Source organism: Capricornis sumatraensis, chromosome 14, assembly GCF_032405125.1.
Source record: "Capricornis sumatraensis isolate serow.1 chromosome 14, serow.2, whole genome shotgun sequence".
In the NCBI taxonomy this organism is placed as follows: domain Eukaryota; kingdom Metazoa; phylum Chordata; class Mammalia; order Artiodactyla; family Bovidae; genus Capricornis; species Capricornis sumatraensis.
Genome location: NC_091082.1, coordinates 44,868,004 through 44,888,036, shown reverse-complemented (window position 1 = coordinate 44,888,036; position 20,033 = coordinate 44,868,004). Strand labels below are relative to the sequence as shown.

Sequence of the window (20,033 nt, the reverse complement as noted above, 5' to 3'; positions counted from 1 at the left end):
TTATAAAAGAACTCCAGAATCACAGAAACAGGCCATAGCAAACAAAGAAGAAAAAACAGTAGGAGAAGAAATTTTTAAAAAAAGAGGGTCCAACTGGTCTTGAAAATAGTAGCTAGACTGTCACTGTCACTTCACTAGTTTCTAGTTTTATTAATATAATTCTATCACACTTAAATAGAACTGGCTGAAAGAGTAAAAGTAGGCGTTTTCACAAGTGCTACCAAGAACCTAAAGTAATTACATACATTTTACTCTGTATGGAAATTTCATTCTCTTTTTCAATATTTTATTTGTTCTTCAGCAAAATTATTACAGTTGCTTTCCTTACCAGTTTAACATTTAAAAGAATTGAAAGCTGACTTCCAACTTCCTTAATTGCCATTTGCTGCCCCATATCCAGAGCGTCACCAGAAGAACTACATACAGCAAGCAGAGCAGAGAGCACTGTGTTCTAAAGGTGAGAGACAGGGAAAGGACCTGAGTGTAGACATCAGTCTAAAGGAGCTGGAACCCAATCACCTGCAGGTTTTGAGTTACCTCTAACTCTTAATAAAAATACTAGAAGTGTATCTATCTCTAAGACCCAAAGCCATCTTTTCAGCGATGTCTTAATACATGTATTATGTTGGCCAAATAAGATGTAAGATGTTATAGAAACACTCAAATTTTTGGCCAACCAATATATTTTGTTAAAACAACTTTTCCTTATACACAGAAACATTTGCTTCATTTTCCTAAAAAATTTTTTTTTCCTTTTAGGTTGAAAATTTAACAAAATGGAAACTGTATCATATTTTAATAAATAGATTTGATACAAATGACCAATATGGTCAAGCTAATTCATACTATTTATCAACTAAATTTTTTTCACATTATGTACTTAGCAACCTTTTAAAGTTTACTAAATTATTGTTGTTGTTGTTGTATAATTAATCTTCAAAAATTTTAGCAACATTGCATTCAATAAACAAATATAGTACCTAAGTACACTATTTAGAATTTGAAACAAAAGACAATTTTTCCTGGATTCACTCTTAATGATATATCAAATGTCTGTCTCTCTGACTGGCCAGGAATGGGGTTGGTTGGCGTGTGGTAATAATCAGTAATTTTGCCCTTCATCCATTATACTTCAACAACCACACTTAATTTTATGTAATCACCACACAGCTTTTAACTTATTATTTACTTATTTCCTTTTACAATAAACATTAAATAACTTGCTGATCTAGTTTTGGTCATACAGTAAAGATCTGTTGAATTTTAGAAAATAGGTGCTTTTATTTTATCTAATACAGAAGTTTTTGTCTTTACAAAATTTGTGTATGAATACAAAACCTGAACAATCTCACCATCTCCTAACTAGGTATTTAATAGGTTTCTTAAAGGCACATAGAAATATTTCCTTTCAATATATGTAAATGCTTTAAATTATCTTGATGATTACAGTCAAATGTAATAGAGTATCAGAACATTTACACTCAGTTTAGAAATGTAAGTCTCAAGAAAACCCTGAACTCAATTTAAAATTGCAAATAAGCCCTCACCCCTTCAAATGCTCTGTGCCCAACCTTGCTTGATTTGTCTCTTATCACAAACTGATATATAGTATGTATCTAAGTTTTACATATATATATATATATATATATATATATGTGTGTGTGTGTTACTTCTTTGTCTACAGCTAAAGAATGTAAGTCCATGAGAGCAGGAATTTTTGTTGGTTTTGTTCTTTGATATATTTTTTATCTCCAATGCCTAAAACAGAGCTTGGCACATATAAGCATTCAAAATATGCTGAATGAATGAATGAATCAAAGAATGTGCAAATAAACACCAAACAACATGTACTATATCCAGTTTTTAAAATTGTATTTTGACTTACAGATCAACTTCTTTTTTATTCCGTTATTTTAAGAGGGAGCATTCTAAATAGAAAGGTATATAAAGACTCAGAAGAGATTTGCATAAAATGAGGGTTGTACAAAAAGAATCTTCTCTACCAAATCTAGAAATATGTCAGCAAATATACTACAAATAAGTATTTCACAATGTGTTCCACCCTCCCCTCTCATATTTACATCAATCAAAATAACAGCACATTTCTCACAGACTCTTACAGTGTAAAAATATGAAACTCTTGCTAGATTCTGAGGGCACAAACTGTGTCTTTTTAACACATCCCCAGTAACTAAAGCAGCTTCATAAACAGCTACAGAATGAATCAAGGCCATCATAATGCACTTACCAGAGATTCAAGTTCTTCCAGCGTGCGGTTACTGCCTAGCCACTTCATACACCATGCAATACCTGCTCTGCTGACCTCAAGTGCAGTTTGTTTCCTAAGCTCAGCAGGTAATGCCTGAAAGGAAATATACTGCCACAGAAGCAGATTTTCTGTTTCTTTTGGGGGAAATTTCTGGATAAATTCCACCTGAAATTAATTGTTAAAAAAACAAAAGTAACATAAGACAGTCTAGTGAACTGATACACCAAAGTGAAGTATTAGCTTCGATATTTAATATTTTTTTTAAAGTTCTTGGGATTTCCCCCAGTGGTCCAATGGTTAAGTCTCGGATTCTGCACTTCCAGTGCAAGGGGAGCAGGTTGGATCCCTGGTAGGAGAACCAAGATCCCACATGTTGTGTGGGTGGTATGACAAAAAATAATAGTTCTTAACTGCGTAACAGTATCACAAGGTACCAGATCAATGTAGCCTAAATGAACAAGCATTTTAGTTATTTTTTGTTTTTGCATTTGTTTCCAAATTGAAAAACACAGGTTAAGTGGAACACTATATAAATGCATTAGTGAGTGAGTGAGTGAAGTCGCTCAGTTGTGTCCGACTCTTTGCGACCCTGTGGACTGTAGCCCACCAGGCTCCTCAGTCCATGGGATTCTCCAGGCAAGAGTACTGGAGTGGGTTGCCATTTCCTTCTCCAAGGGATCTTCCCGACCCAGGGATCGAACCCAGGTCTCCTGCATTCCAGGCAGACGTTTTAACCTCTGAGCCACCAGGGAAGCCCTAATAAATGCATTAAGAAATGTTAAATTATTAGTCACATCAGCTATTTTAAATGCTTCTACCCAATAAGTCTATTTTTTTCCTAAGAATCGGTGTACTCAACAACTTGTACAGTAATATTACAAAATACACCAACAAGATTGATTTAGCCAACCTTTGTGGCTTACTACTTAGCTATCAGAGAGAAGCAAAGGTCACAGGTTCAGTTTTCCAATGGGCTAGCCAGCTCTGCTCTACTTTAGACAACATATGAAACTCATTCGCAAGTGTTCATAACAGTATGGCTGGCAAAACAATTCTACCACTGAAATAATTCAAAGGGTTTGCCAGGTTAACAGAAAAACAGTACTGTTCTAAAATGCCATGTTAATGGGCTAGATAAAAATGGCAAACAAAAGTTATTTTAAGAAAGCACTAAACTGTTTAAATCAGTTTCTGGTAGAAAAACTGCAAAAGCAATAGTGTACTTAATTACCAATTAAGGTATACTCTAGGAATATTGATGTAATTTTTAAGAAGAATAATTCAATTTACAAATATCCAAAGTCTACTTAATGAAAGAAAAAAAAATTTTCTTACATCAAAAATGAGAAAAGAAAAAACACACTACTATATTCAATCTGACAGAGAAACTCTTCTACATTATATATCATATTTATATTTGAATTTTATTTGTTTGGAGAAAATACTTAGCTGTCAAAACAAGGGAGAAATTACATGGCTATTTTCTGGGACAGCTGATAAAGCCAGAAAAATGGATCCCTTCATGAGCTATACATCAATTACAACAGGCAGCTTTATTCATGAAACCAAACTGCATCAGGAAAGCCAAGAGAATTGTGCCAACTAACATCAATTCAAACAAGACCTTTCTTTATAATAAAGTCCAGCGAGTGAATGAGTTCCCTTTCCAAAACAGAACTATAAATAATAACACCCTGGACAACATAGGTAGTTGTTGCCAAGATCTGTTACATATAAAGACTGATTTATTTATTTACTATTCTGGGCTTGAAAACCTTGGCCTCAACACAGTTTTCAAGATTTAAAACTGCTTGTGCTGACAGTTCACAAGGAATGAAACATAAGGGGATCTAATGTGCAGAGCTCATGACTTCCCTCCTTAACACTGAGAAAAATACACCAGTGGGCTTAAAATGCAAATATATAATCTTTCCTTTACATGAAAATGGTAGCACAGCTGCCAATGTGCTTCAACCAGACCATACTAATATCCTTTCCCCCCAGGTAACCTCAGGAAATAAAAAAGCATATTTCCTAGGGTAAAAGAGAGTAAGGAGGCAGAGGCAACATCCCAGAGGAGGCCCCTGAAGCAGCTGCATGAAAACCAGCTAAAAACAATACGGGAGCCATGGAAAGAGGACAGACTTGGGAGCAAAACAGATCTTATCTGAATCCTAGCTCAGTCATTTATTATGTGTGAGCTTGGAGAAGGTCTTTAATTATCCTGAGTTACTGAATCTTCATCTGTAAAATGGACATGATAACATATCATCTATCCCACAAGGCTGAGGTAAGGATTAAAAGAATTAAAGTGCCTATTACAAAACCTGGTCCATAGTATAGTCTGAAAAAATACAGGTTTCCCTGCTGCTTCCTTTAAGATGGTGGATCATGTCTTAAGAGAAAAGGAAAAAGCTGACATGACATGACATGACATGACAGAACAACTAACACTTGTTAAATGCTCACCTGATGCATATATACACTATCTCCTTGAGTCTCACAACTGCCATCTAAGTAATAATATTTCAATTTTAGGATTAACTAACTCTCCCAAGGACTCTCAGAACAGGAATTCAAATTCAGGTTTCTCCCTTACTGTTAAGTGTTATACAGTAACTTGAACACAGCAGGAAAAATCAGTATTTGATAAATGAAGTAAATGAAGGAAAATATTACAAGTAACCCCTCATTTATCTATAACTTCATATCTGATAGTTGCAATTATTTGGAAATCTCAAAATAAACTGAGAAGTATGTAAGAGATCTCTAAAACATACACTAGAGTTTGTTATAACAAACCTTCTAGAACTCACTTGGGGCTAATTCATTCTGAGTTGTATTATCCTAAAAGTTAAAATTTCTCAACTCTGGGAAAAGAATTTTATTCCTATAAAGTGAGAAAATGGAGGATCTCTTCCAAATCCCACTTCTTCAGGAAGGGCCTGCCAGTGAAACAGGGCTTCTAGGAAGAACCATATACCAGGAACCAAGAGTATGACCTTTAAAGACAGGGGAGTGGAAGGTCGTAAAATTGCATTAGGAGCAGACAACTCTTCAGGAGTTTGAGAGGCATGAACAGCAACCCTAATATGTTTTCTAGAGGGCGATGAGGTGGGCCTGCTGTGCTTTTCTGCCTTGGAGACACCTAAGGAAGAGGGCCAGAAGGTCAGTGTGGCTCCTCACTGCCCTGCCATCCTCTCTTGGCAGGAAAGCAGGCATGGACTTGGGGTAAACACTCTGGTCAGAAATAACTCAGCCTTTACTGAGTACCCTCTAAACTCGGCACTATGCTAAGTATTTCATATATATTATCTCTAAATCCTTATGAAATTTTTCAAAACAGTTACACATTTCTGTCACTTTGTAGGCAGGGAAACAGTTTCAGAAACAATGACTTGCCCAAGGTCATATTAAGCCAGGATTCACACCAAGGCCTTTAACCCACTTCACTAACCTACTGTTTCCTCAGCTTGTATCCATGTCAGAATCATGTAGGAATTTAATAATAACAAAAACAAGTTACTGAGACTCACCCAACAGCCACCACTCCATACCCATTCTATTCACAGGCTTAGGTCCTGGAACCTGTATTTTATAAAAAGCTCATAAGAGCTCCAAAGTGACTAATCCAAGGGACTACACCAGGCTACCAAGGTTCCTGTAACTGGAGAATCTCCTCTGTCACACAGAGCTTGTCTTCCTCACAATGGCAAACAACTAGGGCTCATCATACTTACAATTTTCCCCAGAAAGTTCAACTCGTTTACTTTGAAAAAGATAAAGATATCATTTTCATTTACAGCATAAGCAATATTCTAGCTCTTCAAAATAAGTTAAAGGGACAGGGGATACAGAACCATTTCATTCCAAGTATCTTAAATGTATGAGAAAGAAGAAGAAAGAAGACAGAGTTAGATGTACTCAACGTCCACCCACTCCTCCACCATCTTGTTCTCTCTGAAGACAGAGTTAGAATGATTCTCTGTAACTTGCAGTAAAGATACTGACAAGGACTCTCTCTGACCAATCTTGAGTCAAGCTCTTCTTAGCTCTCTTCTTGAGAAGCCTTTGACCCTGGGCTTGTATCCATCTTTTCTGGGTCTTGCATTATCCAGTTTTAGCAAGAATCATAACTAAATTTAGAAAGAATCCCTTACCCTTAGTATCTGATCATCCTGGTCTGTGTTCAGCAAGAATCTGGTCAAGCCAGAATGACCCCCTTACCTCTGATGTTTCCTTTTAGGAATTTTTATCCACAAGACTCCTACCCTGCTTCTTGACCCTAGATTCACACTAGTCTATGCTGTATTCAGAACTGAGCCCAGTTCTATACGGAAATCTCTTCTCTCCTATTGCGACAGCTCTGAATAAGATCTATTTTTATCACTTTAACTTAATGTTAAAGTATAGCTCTGGCTTTTCTTTAACATCAAAATCTAAATCCACCTAAAACCAATAAGCAAAGCAATCAATATATTAAAAATTTACATTCAGATGTTAACATTTACATGTAGAATAGATGGGGGTGAAAAAGCCCTCAAAAGTATCTGAATCCAATTCTCAGCAGCTGCTCAAAGACAGTGACAAAGATGATATCCTTGCCTGTTGGGGTGGGGCCATGAAGAAGAAGAGACGCCTCAATAGTATTGATAGGTTGGTGAGCTGATAACATTCTCCAGGGCAGGATTTTATCTGAGAAAAGACAGGAGAGAAAGCAGAGATCAAGACTTAAAATCATAGCTTTTACAAGCTTTTATATGCCAAAATATTAACAACAGCTCTTTCTGGGAAATAACATGGAATTTTAATTTCTGATTTGGCACTTTGCTCTAATTTTTTCTCTTCTGTGAACCTACTTTTGTAATATGGAAACAATTTTGATATATTTAAAAACAACACTTTGGAATTTCTATTTCTAATTACCATTTTGATTATAACTTGATATGTTAATCCCCCTACTGAAAGATAACTTGTGACATTTTTTTAAGTCTAAGCACAAAAGTGCAGGTGAATATAAACTGTAAGATGGAAGCGTCATTAAAAGAATTTAAAATTCCCATCATAATGTGCTAGGAGAGCTTTTATTTAAAGTAGTTATGAGATAAATAACATAAAAGTCACTGTTTTGTGTAAGATGTGATGAGGATTTAGATAATAATTGGGTAAGCACTCCAGACCATTGGCCATGGAGACACAGATGTCAGCTGCCTGGTTATCATGCATCTCTGAATTTAGTCCACAATATCCTTTCAGGGTAAACCAAGAAATACATGAAACAAAAAACAAAAGACACATGGCCCACATAAAATCTTATCAAAATCCAGAGACTAAAAATAAAACAAACCAGTCATACCCATCTTATAGATCTTGAGATTTAAAAGCAAAAGATCAACACTGAAAAGATTAACATAAGTCATCATTAACTTTCTCTTTGTATTCACATTACTTCTTTACCCAAAAGGCATCAATTACTATCACATTTAGTCCCTCTCAGAAAGAGATACATCAAAATCAAGAGTCAGGATGTCTAACTCATATTAGAGAGGGGCCTGGGGCAGGAGAGAGGGGCCCGGGAAAGGGAGGAAGGAGGCGAGAGTAAGAACTCTGGGTCATCCACATTAAGGCTAACTCCTATTCTCTACTTTGTATTCAATATTAAATTTATCCTAAAACAACCTAATTTTTCTTCCCCAGATCAATGAAACTTCAAAAAATTTTGAAAAAATGAGACAATTTCCCCAGTGTTACAATCTTTCTAATATATCTTTCTCAATAGCATCAACACTGAAAGTGAAAGTGTTAAGTCACTCGGTCGTCTCCGACTCTTTACAACCCCATGGACTGAACCCTGCCAGGTTCCTCTGTCCATGAATTCTCCAAGCAAGAATACTGGAGTGGGTCGCCATTCTCTTCTCCAGAAGATCTTCCCAACCCAGGGACTGAAACTGGGTCTCCTGCATTGCAGGCAGATTCTCTACCGTCTGAGCTACCACGGAAGCTCAGCATCAGCACTAATGCAGAGCAAAAAAACTAATTTACTGTCAAAATCATGTAGCTAACATGCTATTTCTCCTTTTGATATTCACATTCTTTAAGATTATCAGATCCCCAAAGGAAATGCATGGGAAGTTGAATGTTTTAGGCTTTACAATTCTACTTACCAGATGGGCCATTATGGTCACATGATGAGCACAGAGTTCAGCAGTCCCGTATCTGTGATAGAAAGAGAAGCCAATCTTCATACAATTATTTATACAATTATTCAGAAAAGCAAGATGAACTACCATAAAGCACTAAATATTCAAAACTGCAGTTATTTCCATGGCAAAGGAATATCACAACATACAAAACGACCTAAGCTATAGGTTCTGTTGATCTGAGCCAAAGAAAGGAAGAGGGAACTCAGTCCCTAATTCAGTGCTGTGATGTGAAATCAAACCATTTTGGGGGGCTGTTAAAGGATTATCAAGATTTAATTTTCTATAAACTTACAACTATAAAGTCATTTACTATCAATCACTACAGTAAATCAACCCCCAGATTTTAAAAAGTATGTTGTACCGAGCAAGGAAGCACCATGCGTCCATAGCCAGCAAAGAGGTGATCATATTAGCACTAAGAACAGCATTCAACAGAGCAGCGTCCTAATGAAAAACAAATGGTTATGATAAATTATCATTAACATAACATTTCTCAAAACAACAAAATACTATCACAATCCAAAAAAACCCAACATATCCTCAATAGGAAAGCTCTACTTTCTAGTGTCTGAAAGAAAATATGTTGCCATCCCCTCAACATTTATTATGTTCAGCACTGGACTGGGCTATAGAGATGCAAAGTGATTGTCAATGTGGTAACTCAGTCACTAGGCTCCACAAAAATCCTCTATGTAGGCTGAAGTCTCTAGAACAATATATATAATACACATGCCTATACTTCTGTTTCTGTCTTAACCTATTCAAAGACAATATTTAATATGTGTTGAATATTACCCATTTATAATATCATAAATGATACTCATTTTTAAATAAATTTTAAGAATTTTTTCCCTAGAATTTTATCAGAATCTTTTCTAATCTAATTTCAGTAAAAAGGGACTTCCCTGGTGGTCCAGTGGTTAAAAATCCATGCTTCCACTGCAGGGGTTACAGGTTCGATCTCTGGTTGGGGAATTAAGGTCCTGTGTGCTGCACGGTACAGCCAAAAATTTTTAAAAAACCAAAACAAACAATTCCAGTTTAAAAAAAAGAACAAACACATTAAGCCTAGGATCTGTAGGAGACTTGGTACTACATTCTGCTATTCTGTTTCTTTTTAAGAAACTGAATTAGGTGAAATCATAGACCCATTTTTCTTCTTCTCACACTGTCTTTCCATACCTTTCCACCCCAAATGTTTTCTGAAGTATTTTAGCTAAATATTACATCTGAATACTACAGGACTCTTAAAATTACCATTTCCTAAGACCCAACTGAATTAAAGCATAAAATGTGCAAGCTGAGAGAAGGACAGTTAAAAATAAATACACATTTCTGAGTCATATGGTAGTTCTATTTTTAGTTTTTAAGGAACCTCTATAGTGGCTATATCAATTTACATCTCCATCAACAGTGCAAGAGAGTTCCCTTTCCTCCACACCCTCTGCAGCATTTATTGTTTGTAGATTTTTTTGATTACTGCCATTCTGACTGGTGTGAGGTGATACCTCACTGTAGTTTTGATCTGCATTTCTCTAATAATTAGTGATGCTGAGCATGTTTGTTGCCCGTGTGTGTGTCTTCTTTGGAGAATTGTCTCTTTAGGTCTTCTATCTATTTTCTGAAGACACATGCACCCCAACATTTATTACAGCACTATTTACAACAGCAAGGACAATGGAAGCAACCTAAATATCCATCAACAGATGAATGGACAAAGATGACAAGGATATAGATACATATGGATAAGATAATACGAGTCATCTGTGGAGACATGGGTGGGCCTAGAGTCTGCCATATAGAGTGAAGTAAGTCAGAAAAAATATATATATCACATAAATGTGGAATCTAGAAAAATAGTAAGATGAATCTATTTGCAGGGAAGGAACAGAGATGCAGATGTACAGAACTATACTCAAGGAGGGCAGTCGGGGTGGAGGTGGGTGGATGAATTGGGAGACTGGGATTAGCGTATGTGCACTGCCATGTAAAACTGCTAGTGGGAACCTGTTGTATAGTGATGGGAACTCAGTTCAGTGATCTGTGGTGACCTAGAAGGGTAGGATGGGGTGGCGGCAGAGTTAATAGAGGGAGGGGATATATGCATACATATAGCTGATTCACTTCACTGTACAGCAGAAACTAACCAAATGTTGTAAAGCAAGTATTAGTGCTCAGTCATGTTCAGCTCTTTGCGATCCCATGGACAGTAGCCCACCAGGCTCCTCTGTCCACAGAATTTTCCAGGCAAGAATACTGGAGCGGGTTGCCATTTCTGTCTCCAGGGGATCTTCCTGACCCAGAGATTGAACCTGCATCTCTTGCATCTCCTGCAGTGGCAGGCAGATTCTTTACCGCTGCACCACCCGGGAAGCCTGTAAACAACTATGTGCAGTCATGTCCGATTCTATATGACCCTACGGACTACAGCCTGCCAGGCTTCTAAAGCAACAATACCCCAATGTAAATAAATGCATACACATTTATTATCCCCACACTTTCTTCTATATCTGATTCACAGTTTCAGTGAAAAGAAAGCAAAAGTAATCTCAGCTTAGCCCTGAAAGTGACAAACTTACCAGTTCAGGGAACAGTGAGGGATGAAGGGAAGCAATAAATGTACACAGATGAATGCAAACATGCTGATACAAGGTGATGGCAACCTCGGCTTGCCCTTTACTCTTTACTCCCTGTAAATGAACAGGTAGAGAGAGTTCACCAGAACACTGCTCAAAACTGGAGAAAATGGCTTTGAGTAGAGACACCCTGCAGGGAAATTGAGAACATTGAACCAAACGTTATTAACATTTAATAATTAGTGGGTGTAACAACACTACAGAGGGTTATTTTACCAAAGCCAAATGTCTCAAGATGTATATATCAGTAAGAGTTTCCAATATATGTGACTATGTATCCATGTATCCATAAAAATAAAATACATTTCCTATATATCTTTTATCATTTACTAAGTGATTAACAAAATACAGAACTATACAAAGTCTGAGACAAAATTCATCAAGAACCTGAAACTTAAATAGCTAAACTAGGTATCATATTAAATAAAAAATAGGCCCTATTATACAGACAGAGAGGGGTCATTTTAAGATTGAAATGGTTTAAGAATTCTTCATAGAGGATTTAAAAATAAATTAAAAATAAGCAAAATATAATAGGTAAAGATGACAAAGTCTGAGTAAAAGGCAGACAGGAATCACCAGTCTGACAGAAGCAAGTTATATGTGTAGAAAAAGAGGGTAAGGAACAAAAGTTAATGATGACAATAGCAGGTTTTAAATGCAAAGCTGAGGACATGGGACATTATGCTTCAGTTACTGAGCAGGAGAACTGCAAGCTCAAAAAGCTGGGGTTTAGGAAGACTAACCTGACAGTGGTACATAGGATGCCACTAAAGGAAAGGATAAAAAACTAGAACACAGCAATAGCCAAGGTGTAGGAACTAGAGCCTGATATTGGCAAGAAGAATGAATACAAGGGAGATTTCCCAGAGGATACCTTATAGTGTCTAAGCATTCTATTTATCAGAGCTCATCTTTAAATGTTATCAACTACATCTCTACTCAATGTTTATAACACTATTAGGCAATATCTTTAAAAAGAGTGAACAAAATTAAAATATTTTCAGCACCTGTCATAGATTTGTGTATTTTATATTTTTATTAAGTAGCAATATGTATGAGGTCTACATAGTAACTATTAATTAGAATATGTGATATAACAAAGAATTTAATTTCAGGGTCACTGCAAACAACAGTGCATTCTAAACCATTGTAATGTGATCGGAGATAAACAACATCGTGTCTGTTACCTGGCCGTAGCTTCTGAGACTTGGTTCTCTGTGCACCACAGGGCCTGCACATCCTCAGACCGAGAGGACAGCTCATCCATAATGACAACCAGCAGTAGACACTGGGGAAACTGTAGTTCACAAGGCAGCTCTTCACGTGGTAAAAACACATTAAGTTATAGCAAATTGGTAAAAACATACTCTATTTTTATATAACTCTGATTGCTATATTAAAAAATTATAATTTTTTTAAGTTAGAAATATACTCCAAGAAAAGCAAGTAGAAGAAACTTTAAAGAAAATTTTTAAAACTGAAAAAAAAGATTACTATGTAAGGGAAAATTACCATGTGTCTAACACACTGTAATTAAATGTGTTTTGAAGCTTACCTAATTTACTGTCCAAAACCACATCCGCAAAAGGCTGGAATGTGAGAAGCTGACTGATGAGTGGACTCAGTGTAACCAGGAAAGTACCAGCTATTTCCTCCTGCTGTGCTTTAGAAATCCCAGCAGCATACAGGCTTGGAGGAAACTTACTGGAAAGAAAGGGAAAAAACTCATTCACTTAATAGCTACCTTCTAATTTTGGCCAGAGGCTAAGTACTGCAAAATGATGTTCTCCTAGAAGTCAAAATATATTTAAAAATTAAGTAGCATGTGTTTTATAAAACAAAACTCAAAGTACTGAATTGATACCAAAATTGTACGAAGAACCTCTGAACTACATGGCTATAATTCTACAACTAAAATTTTATAATCTTAAAGAAAATGTTAGTATTATTTTAATGCATTTTAATACATTGTTGACAATGATACTCTCAAAAAAAGTTATAAAAATATGAACCAAATAATTAGTAAAAATATATATAAGAAAGATACTTCTGATAAATTCTGGATTAATTACTTATATTGAAAGTTGTTTTCAAATAGGTAGAAGGCTAAACTGACAATGAATTAATGCCTGGAAGCAAGAGCTTTACAAGAACAAACTATACTAACACTGTAGGAAGATTCAAAGACTTTCAGAGAAAATGTCTCAGGAACTGCAGTTTAAACTAAACTTCATCAAAACTTATGTGAAATGAGATACATATTCAGTATATTTTGCAGTGTTAATTTTAACTATGGCAAATTTGACAGAAAATGAGAATATCCTAGGGATGACAGCATTTAAAAGGAAGTCCTTAAGATAAATACTTGATATTTGGAGAAGGAAATGGCAACCCACTCCAGTACTCTTGCCTGGAAAATCCTATGGATGGAGGAGCCTGGTAGGCTACAGTCCATGGGGTCGCAAAGAGTCAGACATGACTGAGCAACTTCACTTTCATGTATTTTATTGAAGTACAGTCAACTTATAATGTTTCAGGTACACAGCAAGGTGTTTCAGTTATACACATATATATACACATATATTATTTTTCAGGCTATTTTCCATTATAGGTTATTACAAGATATTGACTATAGTTCCCTGTGCTATACAGTAAGCCTTTGTTACTTGTTGCATATCCATTTTTTAAAATTAGAAATCTAGCATTCTATTCATACTAAATCAAACAAGTGGAATCAAAATGTTATAAATTTTTTAGCTAGGCAAAACTTCATAAGTTTTCTAAAATATATATATTATATAAACTATTTATATATATGTTTTACAAAAATTTTTTTACTACACTTGATAAAGGCTTGAATAAGAACATCAAAAAAGAAAAATGGAGACAGAGAAATTGGAAAATATAAACTAAATGGGAACACTAACTATGATACAGAAAACCCTAGTTTGATTCACTTTATCTATATACTGCATATATACATATTTATTCTGAAGGTTATACGGACAGAATTTGCTAATGGACTAGATGAGGCATAAGAGAGCAGAGAAACATCAAAGATGACAGCAAGGTTTTTTGGCCTGGTCAATTTGCAAATCCAAGTTACTTACTTAAACTGAAATGAGCAAGCTTGGTGGGGGGTGGTGAGGAGGGTCAGAAGACAGGGATTGGAATTAGTCCTGACCGATGGTTAGACATGAAAGGGAAGAGATATACATTTAAAGTCTTGAGACTAAATGACTACAGAGAAGAGAGAAGAGCCTGAAGACTGAGTGCTGGGGCACATCCAACTTGAAGTAGCTGGAGAGACGAGGAGGAACCTGCTGAGAAGGGGGGTGGCATGGGAGCCAACAGAGTAGAGTCTGAACGACAGTGTTACACACTGCTGACAGATTACATAAGATGAGGCCTAAAACTGTCCATTAGACGTAGCAACGGGGAGGTCACTGATGACCTGGACAAGAGCTGTTCTGGTGAAGAGTTAGAATGGAAAGTGACTGGAATAGCTTCAAAAAAGACAGTGGTATAGACAACTGTTTTTAGGAGTCTTATCGTAACAAATGTAGAATAAGGGGAAGGTGCTTATTTGCAGGAGGATGCAGAGCTGAGACTGCTTTATGTTATTCTTAAGATGGGAAGAACAGCATGCTGTATACTCGTGAGAATGATCCAGAAGGCAGGGAGGACTGGTGATCCAAGAAGGAAAAGGAGCAACTGTGATAGTGAGGTCCCTGAGCATGTGAGAGGGTGAAATCCAATGCAGAAATAGTGGCTGGCCTCAGATAGGCGCACAGTCAGTTCACTCCTGGGAACAAGGAAATATGTGGGCCGAGACACAGGCAGAATAGATATGTCAGAAGAAGAATGTGGAAGTTCTCTTTATATTGCTTCCATCTTTCTAAGTGACACAGAGGGAGGACACTGACAACCAGACATGGGGAGGTGGTACTGGACATTTAAGATGTTTGAAGAAGAGATTATGAAAAGCTGTCTAGGAGACTAAATGGATTAAGGAAATATAAGAGGATTGCTGATGAATGAGCTGAGAGTCCTTTAGTGTCAAATCAAGGGTTCTTCTGAGGTTACCATCCATTTTAGATGTCATTCAGCCCTTATCTAAACTATGATACACTTTCTGTAACTCATCATTTTTTTCTAAGGTGGAGTCAAGTACTACTTGACTTAAATCTCACAGAAGTAAAATAAAAATTAAGATAAAAACAGTATGCTGATACAAAATATATACATGTAAACATAACCTCTTTTTTTGCCTCTGGTTATTTATCATCAGACCAATTATTCATCACTTGGGTATAAAATTACTAGTTAGAATATAAACATAACTCGTATGAAATCTATTTTTGAAAAGCTTCCATCTCCATTAATTACTTTAAGCAAGCATATAAAAATACACTGAAACTTGCTTTTAATCAGTAAGAAAAATTACTGATACTTGCTTTTAATTTTAATTGAAGGCTAATTACTTTACAACATTGTAGTGGTTTTTGCCATACATTGACATGTGATACTTGATTTCTAAATGACATACACTAAAGGGCTGCATTGCTCAAATGGCTCTATTACATGTTAATGATCATATAGCATTCTTACCTGTATATCTGAAGATAAAGCTGGTGCAACGTACAGCAAGAATCAGAGAGCAAAGGAAGAAACTCCTGAAAATAAAGCAACTCTCTTCACTTCCTTGTACACAATATGCTTTGCTAATATATATATTTTTTCATCAAAGGCATGCAAAATAAAATAAAATCCTACATGTGCCACATAGGGAAAACAAGTTTTCTTACATGAAAATAAAAAGGAGAATGAGGGTAAGCACCTAAAATTCTTTACTGTTAACTATCAACACAACCACAATTAGTAACTCTCATTTAATGAACATGTCCAAGTGCTCAGTAGACATGAAATGACTTTACAAACATTACTTTAGTTCTCTAAGACAGTAAAGAATCTGCCTGCAATAAAAGAGACCCAAATTCAATTCCTAGGTCAGGAAGATCCCCTAGAAAAGGGAATGGCTACCCACTCCAGTATTTTTGCCTGGAGAATTCCATGGACAGAGGAGCCTGGTGGGCTATAGTCCCTGGGGCACAAACTGTCGGACATGACTGAGCGACTAACACTTTGGAGGTTCTCTGGTGGCACAGACAATAAAGAATCTGCCTGCAATGTAGGAGACCTGGGTTCAATCCCTGGGTCAGGAAGATGCCCTGGAGAGGAAAATGGCAACCCACTCCAGTACTCTTGCTTGGGAAATTCCATGGATAGAGGAGCCTGGTGGGTTACAGCCCATGGGGTCACAAAGAGTCAGACACAACTGAGCAACTTTCACTTTTCAAAAACTATAACGACATATTATTGTCCCAATTTTATAGACTAGAAAGGCTGAGGCTAACGTATCAAATAAGCTGAGTCACATGGCAAAAAACCAGTAAGGTTGGGATTCAAGTACAGTTGTGACAGCTTTATCCACTATGGCTATGCTATACCTTAGAATGTCAAAGAAATAAATTGTTATCATAGGGTATAGAAAATAAACTGATAATTATTTTAAAAATTCCCCTGTAAGAAAAGAACTAATTTTAAAAGGGTATGTTGTTATTGTTCAGTTCCCAAGTCATGTCCAACTCTTCGTGACCCCATCAACTGCAGCACACCAGGCTTCCCTATCCCACACCACTTCCCAAAGTTTACCAAAGATCATGTCCATTGAATTGGTGATGCCACCAATCTCATCCTCTGTTGCCCTCTTCTTCTGCCTTTAATCCTTCCCAGCATCAATGTCTTTTCCAATGAGTCAGCTGTTCTCATCAGGTGGCCAAAGTATTGGAGCCCAGCTTTACCATCAGTACTTCCAATGAATATTCAGGGTTGATTTTCTTTAAGACTGGCAAGTTTGGTCTCCTTGCTTTCCAAGGATCTTCTCCAGCACCACAATTCGAAAGCATCAATTCTTTGGCATTCTGCCTTCTTTATTGTCCAGCTCTCACATCTGTACATGACTACTGGAAAGACCATCAGTTCAGTTCAGTTTAGTCGCTCAGTCATGTCCAACTCTTTGCGACCCCAGGGACTGCAGCACGCCAGGCCTCCCTGTCTATCACCAACTCCCAGAGTTTACCCAAACTCATGTTCATTGAGTCAGTGATGCCATCCAACCAATCTCATCCTCTGTCATCCCCTTCTTCTCTCACCTTCAATCTTTCCCAGCATCAGGGTGTTTTCAAATGAGTCAGCTCTTCGCATCAGGTGGCCAAAGAATTGGAGTTTCAGCTTTAGCATCAGTCCTTCCAATGAACACTCAGGACTGATTTCCTTTAGGATGGACTGGTTGGATCTCCTTGAAGTCCAAGGGACTCTCAAGAGTCTTCTCCAACACCACAGTTCAAAAGCATCCATTCTTTGGCACTCAGCTTTCTTTATAGTCCAACTCTCACATCCATACAAGACTACTGGAAAAACCATAGCCTTGACTAGATGGACCTTTGTTGGCAAAGTAACTGGGTGTCATTTTTGGTTTAGCTCTCTTTGGAAAGACCATAGGTCTGACTATATGGACCTTTGTCAGCAAAATGTTATCTTTGCTTTTAACACACAAAAAAGTTTGTCATAGCTTTTCTGCCAAGAAGCCATCTTCTAATTTCATGCCTGCAGTCACCATCCACAGTGATTTTAGAGCCCAAGAAGAGGAAATATGTCACTGCTTCCACCTTTTCCCCTTCTATTTGCCATGAAGTGATGGGGCCAGATGACATATTAGTTTTTTTACTATTCAGTTTTAAGCTGGCTTTTTCACTCTCCTCCTTCACCAGCATCAAGAGGCTCTAGTTCCTCTTCGCTTTCTGCCATTAAAATGATACCATCTGCAAAGCTGAGGATGTTGATATCTCTACCGGCAAGCTTGATCCCAGCTTGTAACTCATCTCACTCAGCATTTCACATGATCTGCTCTGCACATAAGTTAAACAAACAGGGTGACAATAAACAGAACTGTCGTACTCCTTTCTCAATACTGAACCAGTCAGTTGTTCCATACAAGGTTCTAACTGTTGCTTTTTTGACCCACATACAGGTTTCTCAGGAGACAGGTAAAATGGTCTGGTATTCCCATTTCTTTAAGAGTTTTCCAGTTTGTTATGATCCACAGTTAATGTAGTCAATGAAACAGAGGTAGATGTTTCTCTGGAATTCCCCTGCTTTCTCTATGATCCAGCAAATGTTAGCAATTTGATCTCTGGTTCCTCTGCCTTTTCTAAACCCAGCTTGAACATCTGGAAGTTCTCGGTTCACATAATATTGAAGCCTAGCTTGGAGGATTTTGGGCATAACCTTACTAGCATGGGAGATGAGTGCAATTGTCCAGTGGTTTGAACATTCTTTACTTCTGCCCTTCTTGGGAATTGGGATGAGAACTGACCTTTTCCAGTCCTGTAGCCACTGCTGGGTTTTTCAAATCTGCTGACATACTGAGTGCAGCACTTTAATAGCATCATCTTTAAGGATTTTAAATAGCTCTGCTGGAATTCCATCTTTCCACTAGCTTTAATGGCAGCAGTGCTTCCTAAGGCCCACTTGACTTCACACTCCAGAATGTCTGGCTCTGAGTAAGAGACTACACCATCATGGTTATCCAGGTGATTAAGATCTTTTTTGTACAGCTCTACTGTGTATTATTTCAATCTCTTGTTGATTTCTTCTGCTTCTAATAGGTCTTTACTGTTTCTGTCCTTTATTGTGCCCATCTTTGGACAACATGTTCCTTTGATATTTCGAGTTTTCTTGAAGAGATCTCCAGTCTTACCCTTTCTGCTGTTTTCCTCTACTTCTTTGCCTTGTCCATTGACCGGAAGGCCTTCAGGTCTCCCCTTGCTACTGTCCAGAATTCTACAGTTAGTTGGGTGTGCCTTTCCCTTTCACCTTTGCTTTTTGCTTCTCTTCTTTCCTCAGCTATTTGTAAAGCATCCTTAGACAAACATATTGCCTTCTTACATTGCTTTTTCTTTGGGATGGTTTTGTTTGCTATCTCCTATATAATATTATGGATCTCTGTCCATAGTTCTTCAGGCACTCTGTTTACCAGATCTGATCCCCTGAATCTATTTGTCACCTCCACTGTATATTTATAGGGGATTTAAGTCATACCTGACTGGCCTAGTGATTTCCCCCACTTTCTTTAGTTTAAGCCTGAATTTTGCTTGAGGAGCTGGTTATCTGAGCCACAGGCAGCTCCAGGTCTTGTTTTTGCTGACTGTACACAGCTTCTCCATCTTTGGCTACAAAGAATGTTATCAATCGGATTTTGGTATTGGTCATTTGGTGATATCCGTGTGTAAAGTTGCCTCTTGTGTTATTGAAAAAGAGTGTTTGCTATGACCAGTGCATTCTCTTGGCAGAATTCTGTTAGCCTTTGCCCTGCTTCATTTGCACTCCAAGGCCAAACGTGCCTGTTACCCCAAGTACCTCTTAACTTCATACTTTAGCATTCCAATCCCTTACAATGAAGAGGACATCTTTTTTTCGTGTTAGTTCTAGGACGTCTTCTAGGTCTTCATAGAACTGATCAACTTTTAGTCTCTTCAGTATAATTAGGCACATTTTACCTCCTACATATCAGTAAATATCAGATGGGTAACTACCCAAAAGTACCACTGGAGCTAGGACCTCCCCATCATGTACCTCTGCCACTGAAATACATACCCTGCAAACTGCAGGGAACCCAGTGTCAGAGCAGCCAATTACGGTAAGTGGTTGTGGCCCAGAGGACAAACTCAGCACACTAACCAGGATGGCAAGTGTGTCAGAAGTCAGTGTACCTGTCATGGAATTTTGACTAATAAACAGTCACTGAAGATCCTTCTCTTTTTGTCAAAAAAGGAAGAAGACAAGGGCAAAACCAAATTC

The 20,033-nt window shown here is 37.3% G+C and overlaps 1 protein-coding gene across 1 annotated transcript in view; it reads right to left on the bottom strand.

Annotated features, from left to right (window-relative positions):
• Window positions 1-20,033, bottom strand: part of FIRRM (FIGNL1 interacting regulator of recombination and mitosis) — a 50,339-nt gene that overhangs the window by 8,735 nt on the left and 21,571 nt on the right. The window contains exons 10-18 of the mRNA XM_068985649.1: window positions 15,723-15,787; window positions 12,667-12,815; window positions 12,299-12,428; window positions 11,052-11,238; window positions 8,834-8,916; window positions 8,434-8,485; window positions 6,875-6,964; window positions 2,249-2,434; window positions 329-451 (exon numbers count right to left, since the gene is read on the bottom strand). Coding sequence (XP_068841750.1) covers window positions 329-451; window positions 2,249-2,434; window positions 6,875-6,964; window positions 8,434-8,485; window positions 8,834-8,916; window positions 11,052-11,238; window positions 12,299-12,428; window positions 12,667-12,815; window positions 15,723-15,787 — 1,065 coding nt within the window. The remainder of the gene's footprint in view (window positions 1-328; window positions 452-2,248; window positions 2,435-6,874; window positions 6,965-8,433; window positions 8,486-8,833; window positions 8,917-11,051; window positions 11,239-12,298; window positions 12,429-12,666; window positions 12,816-15,722; window positions 15,788-20,033) is intronic.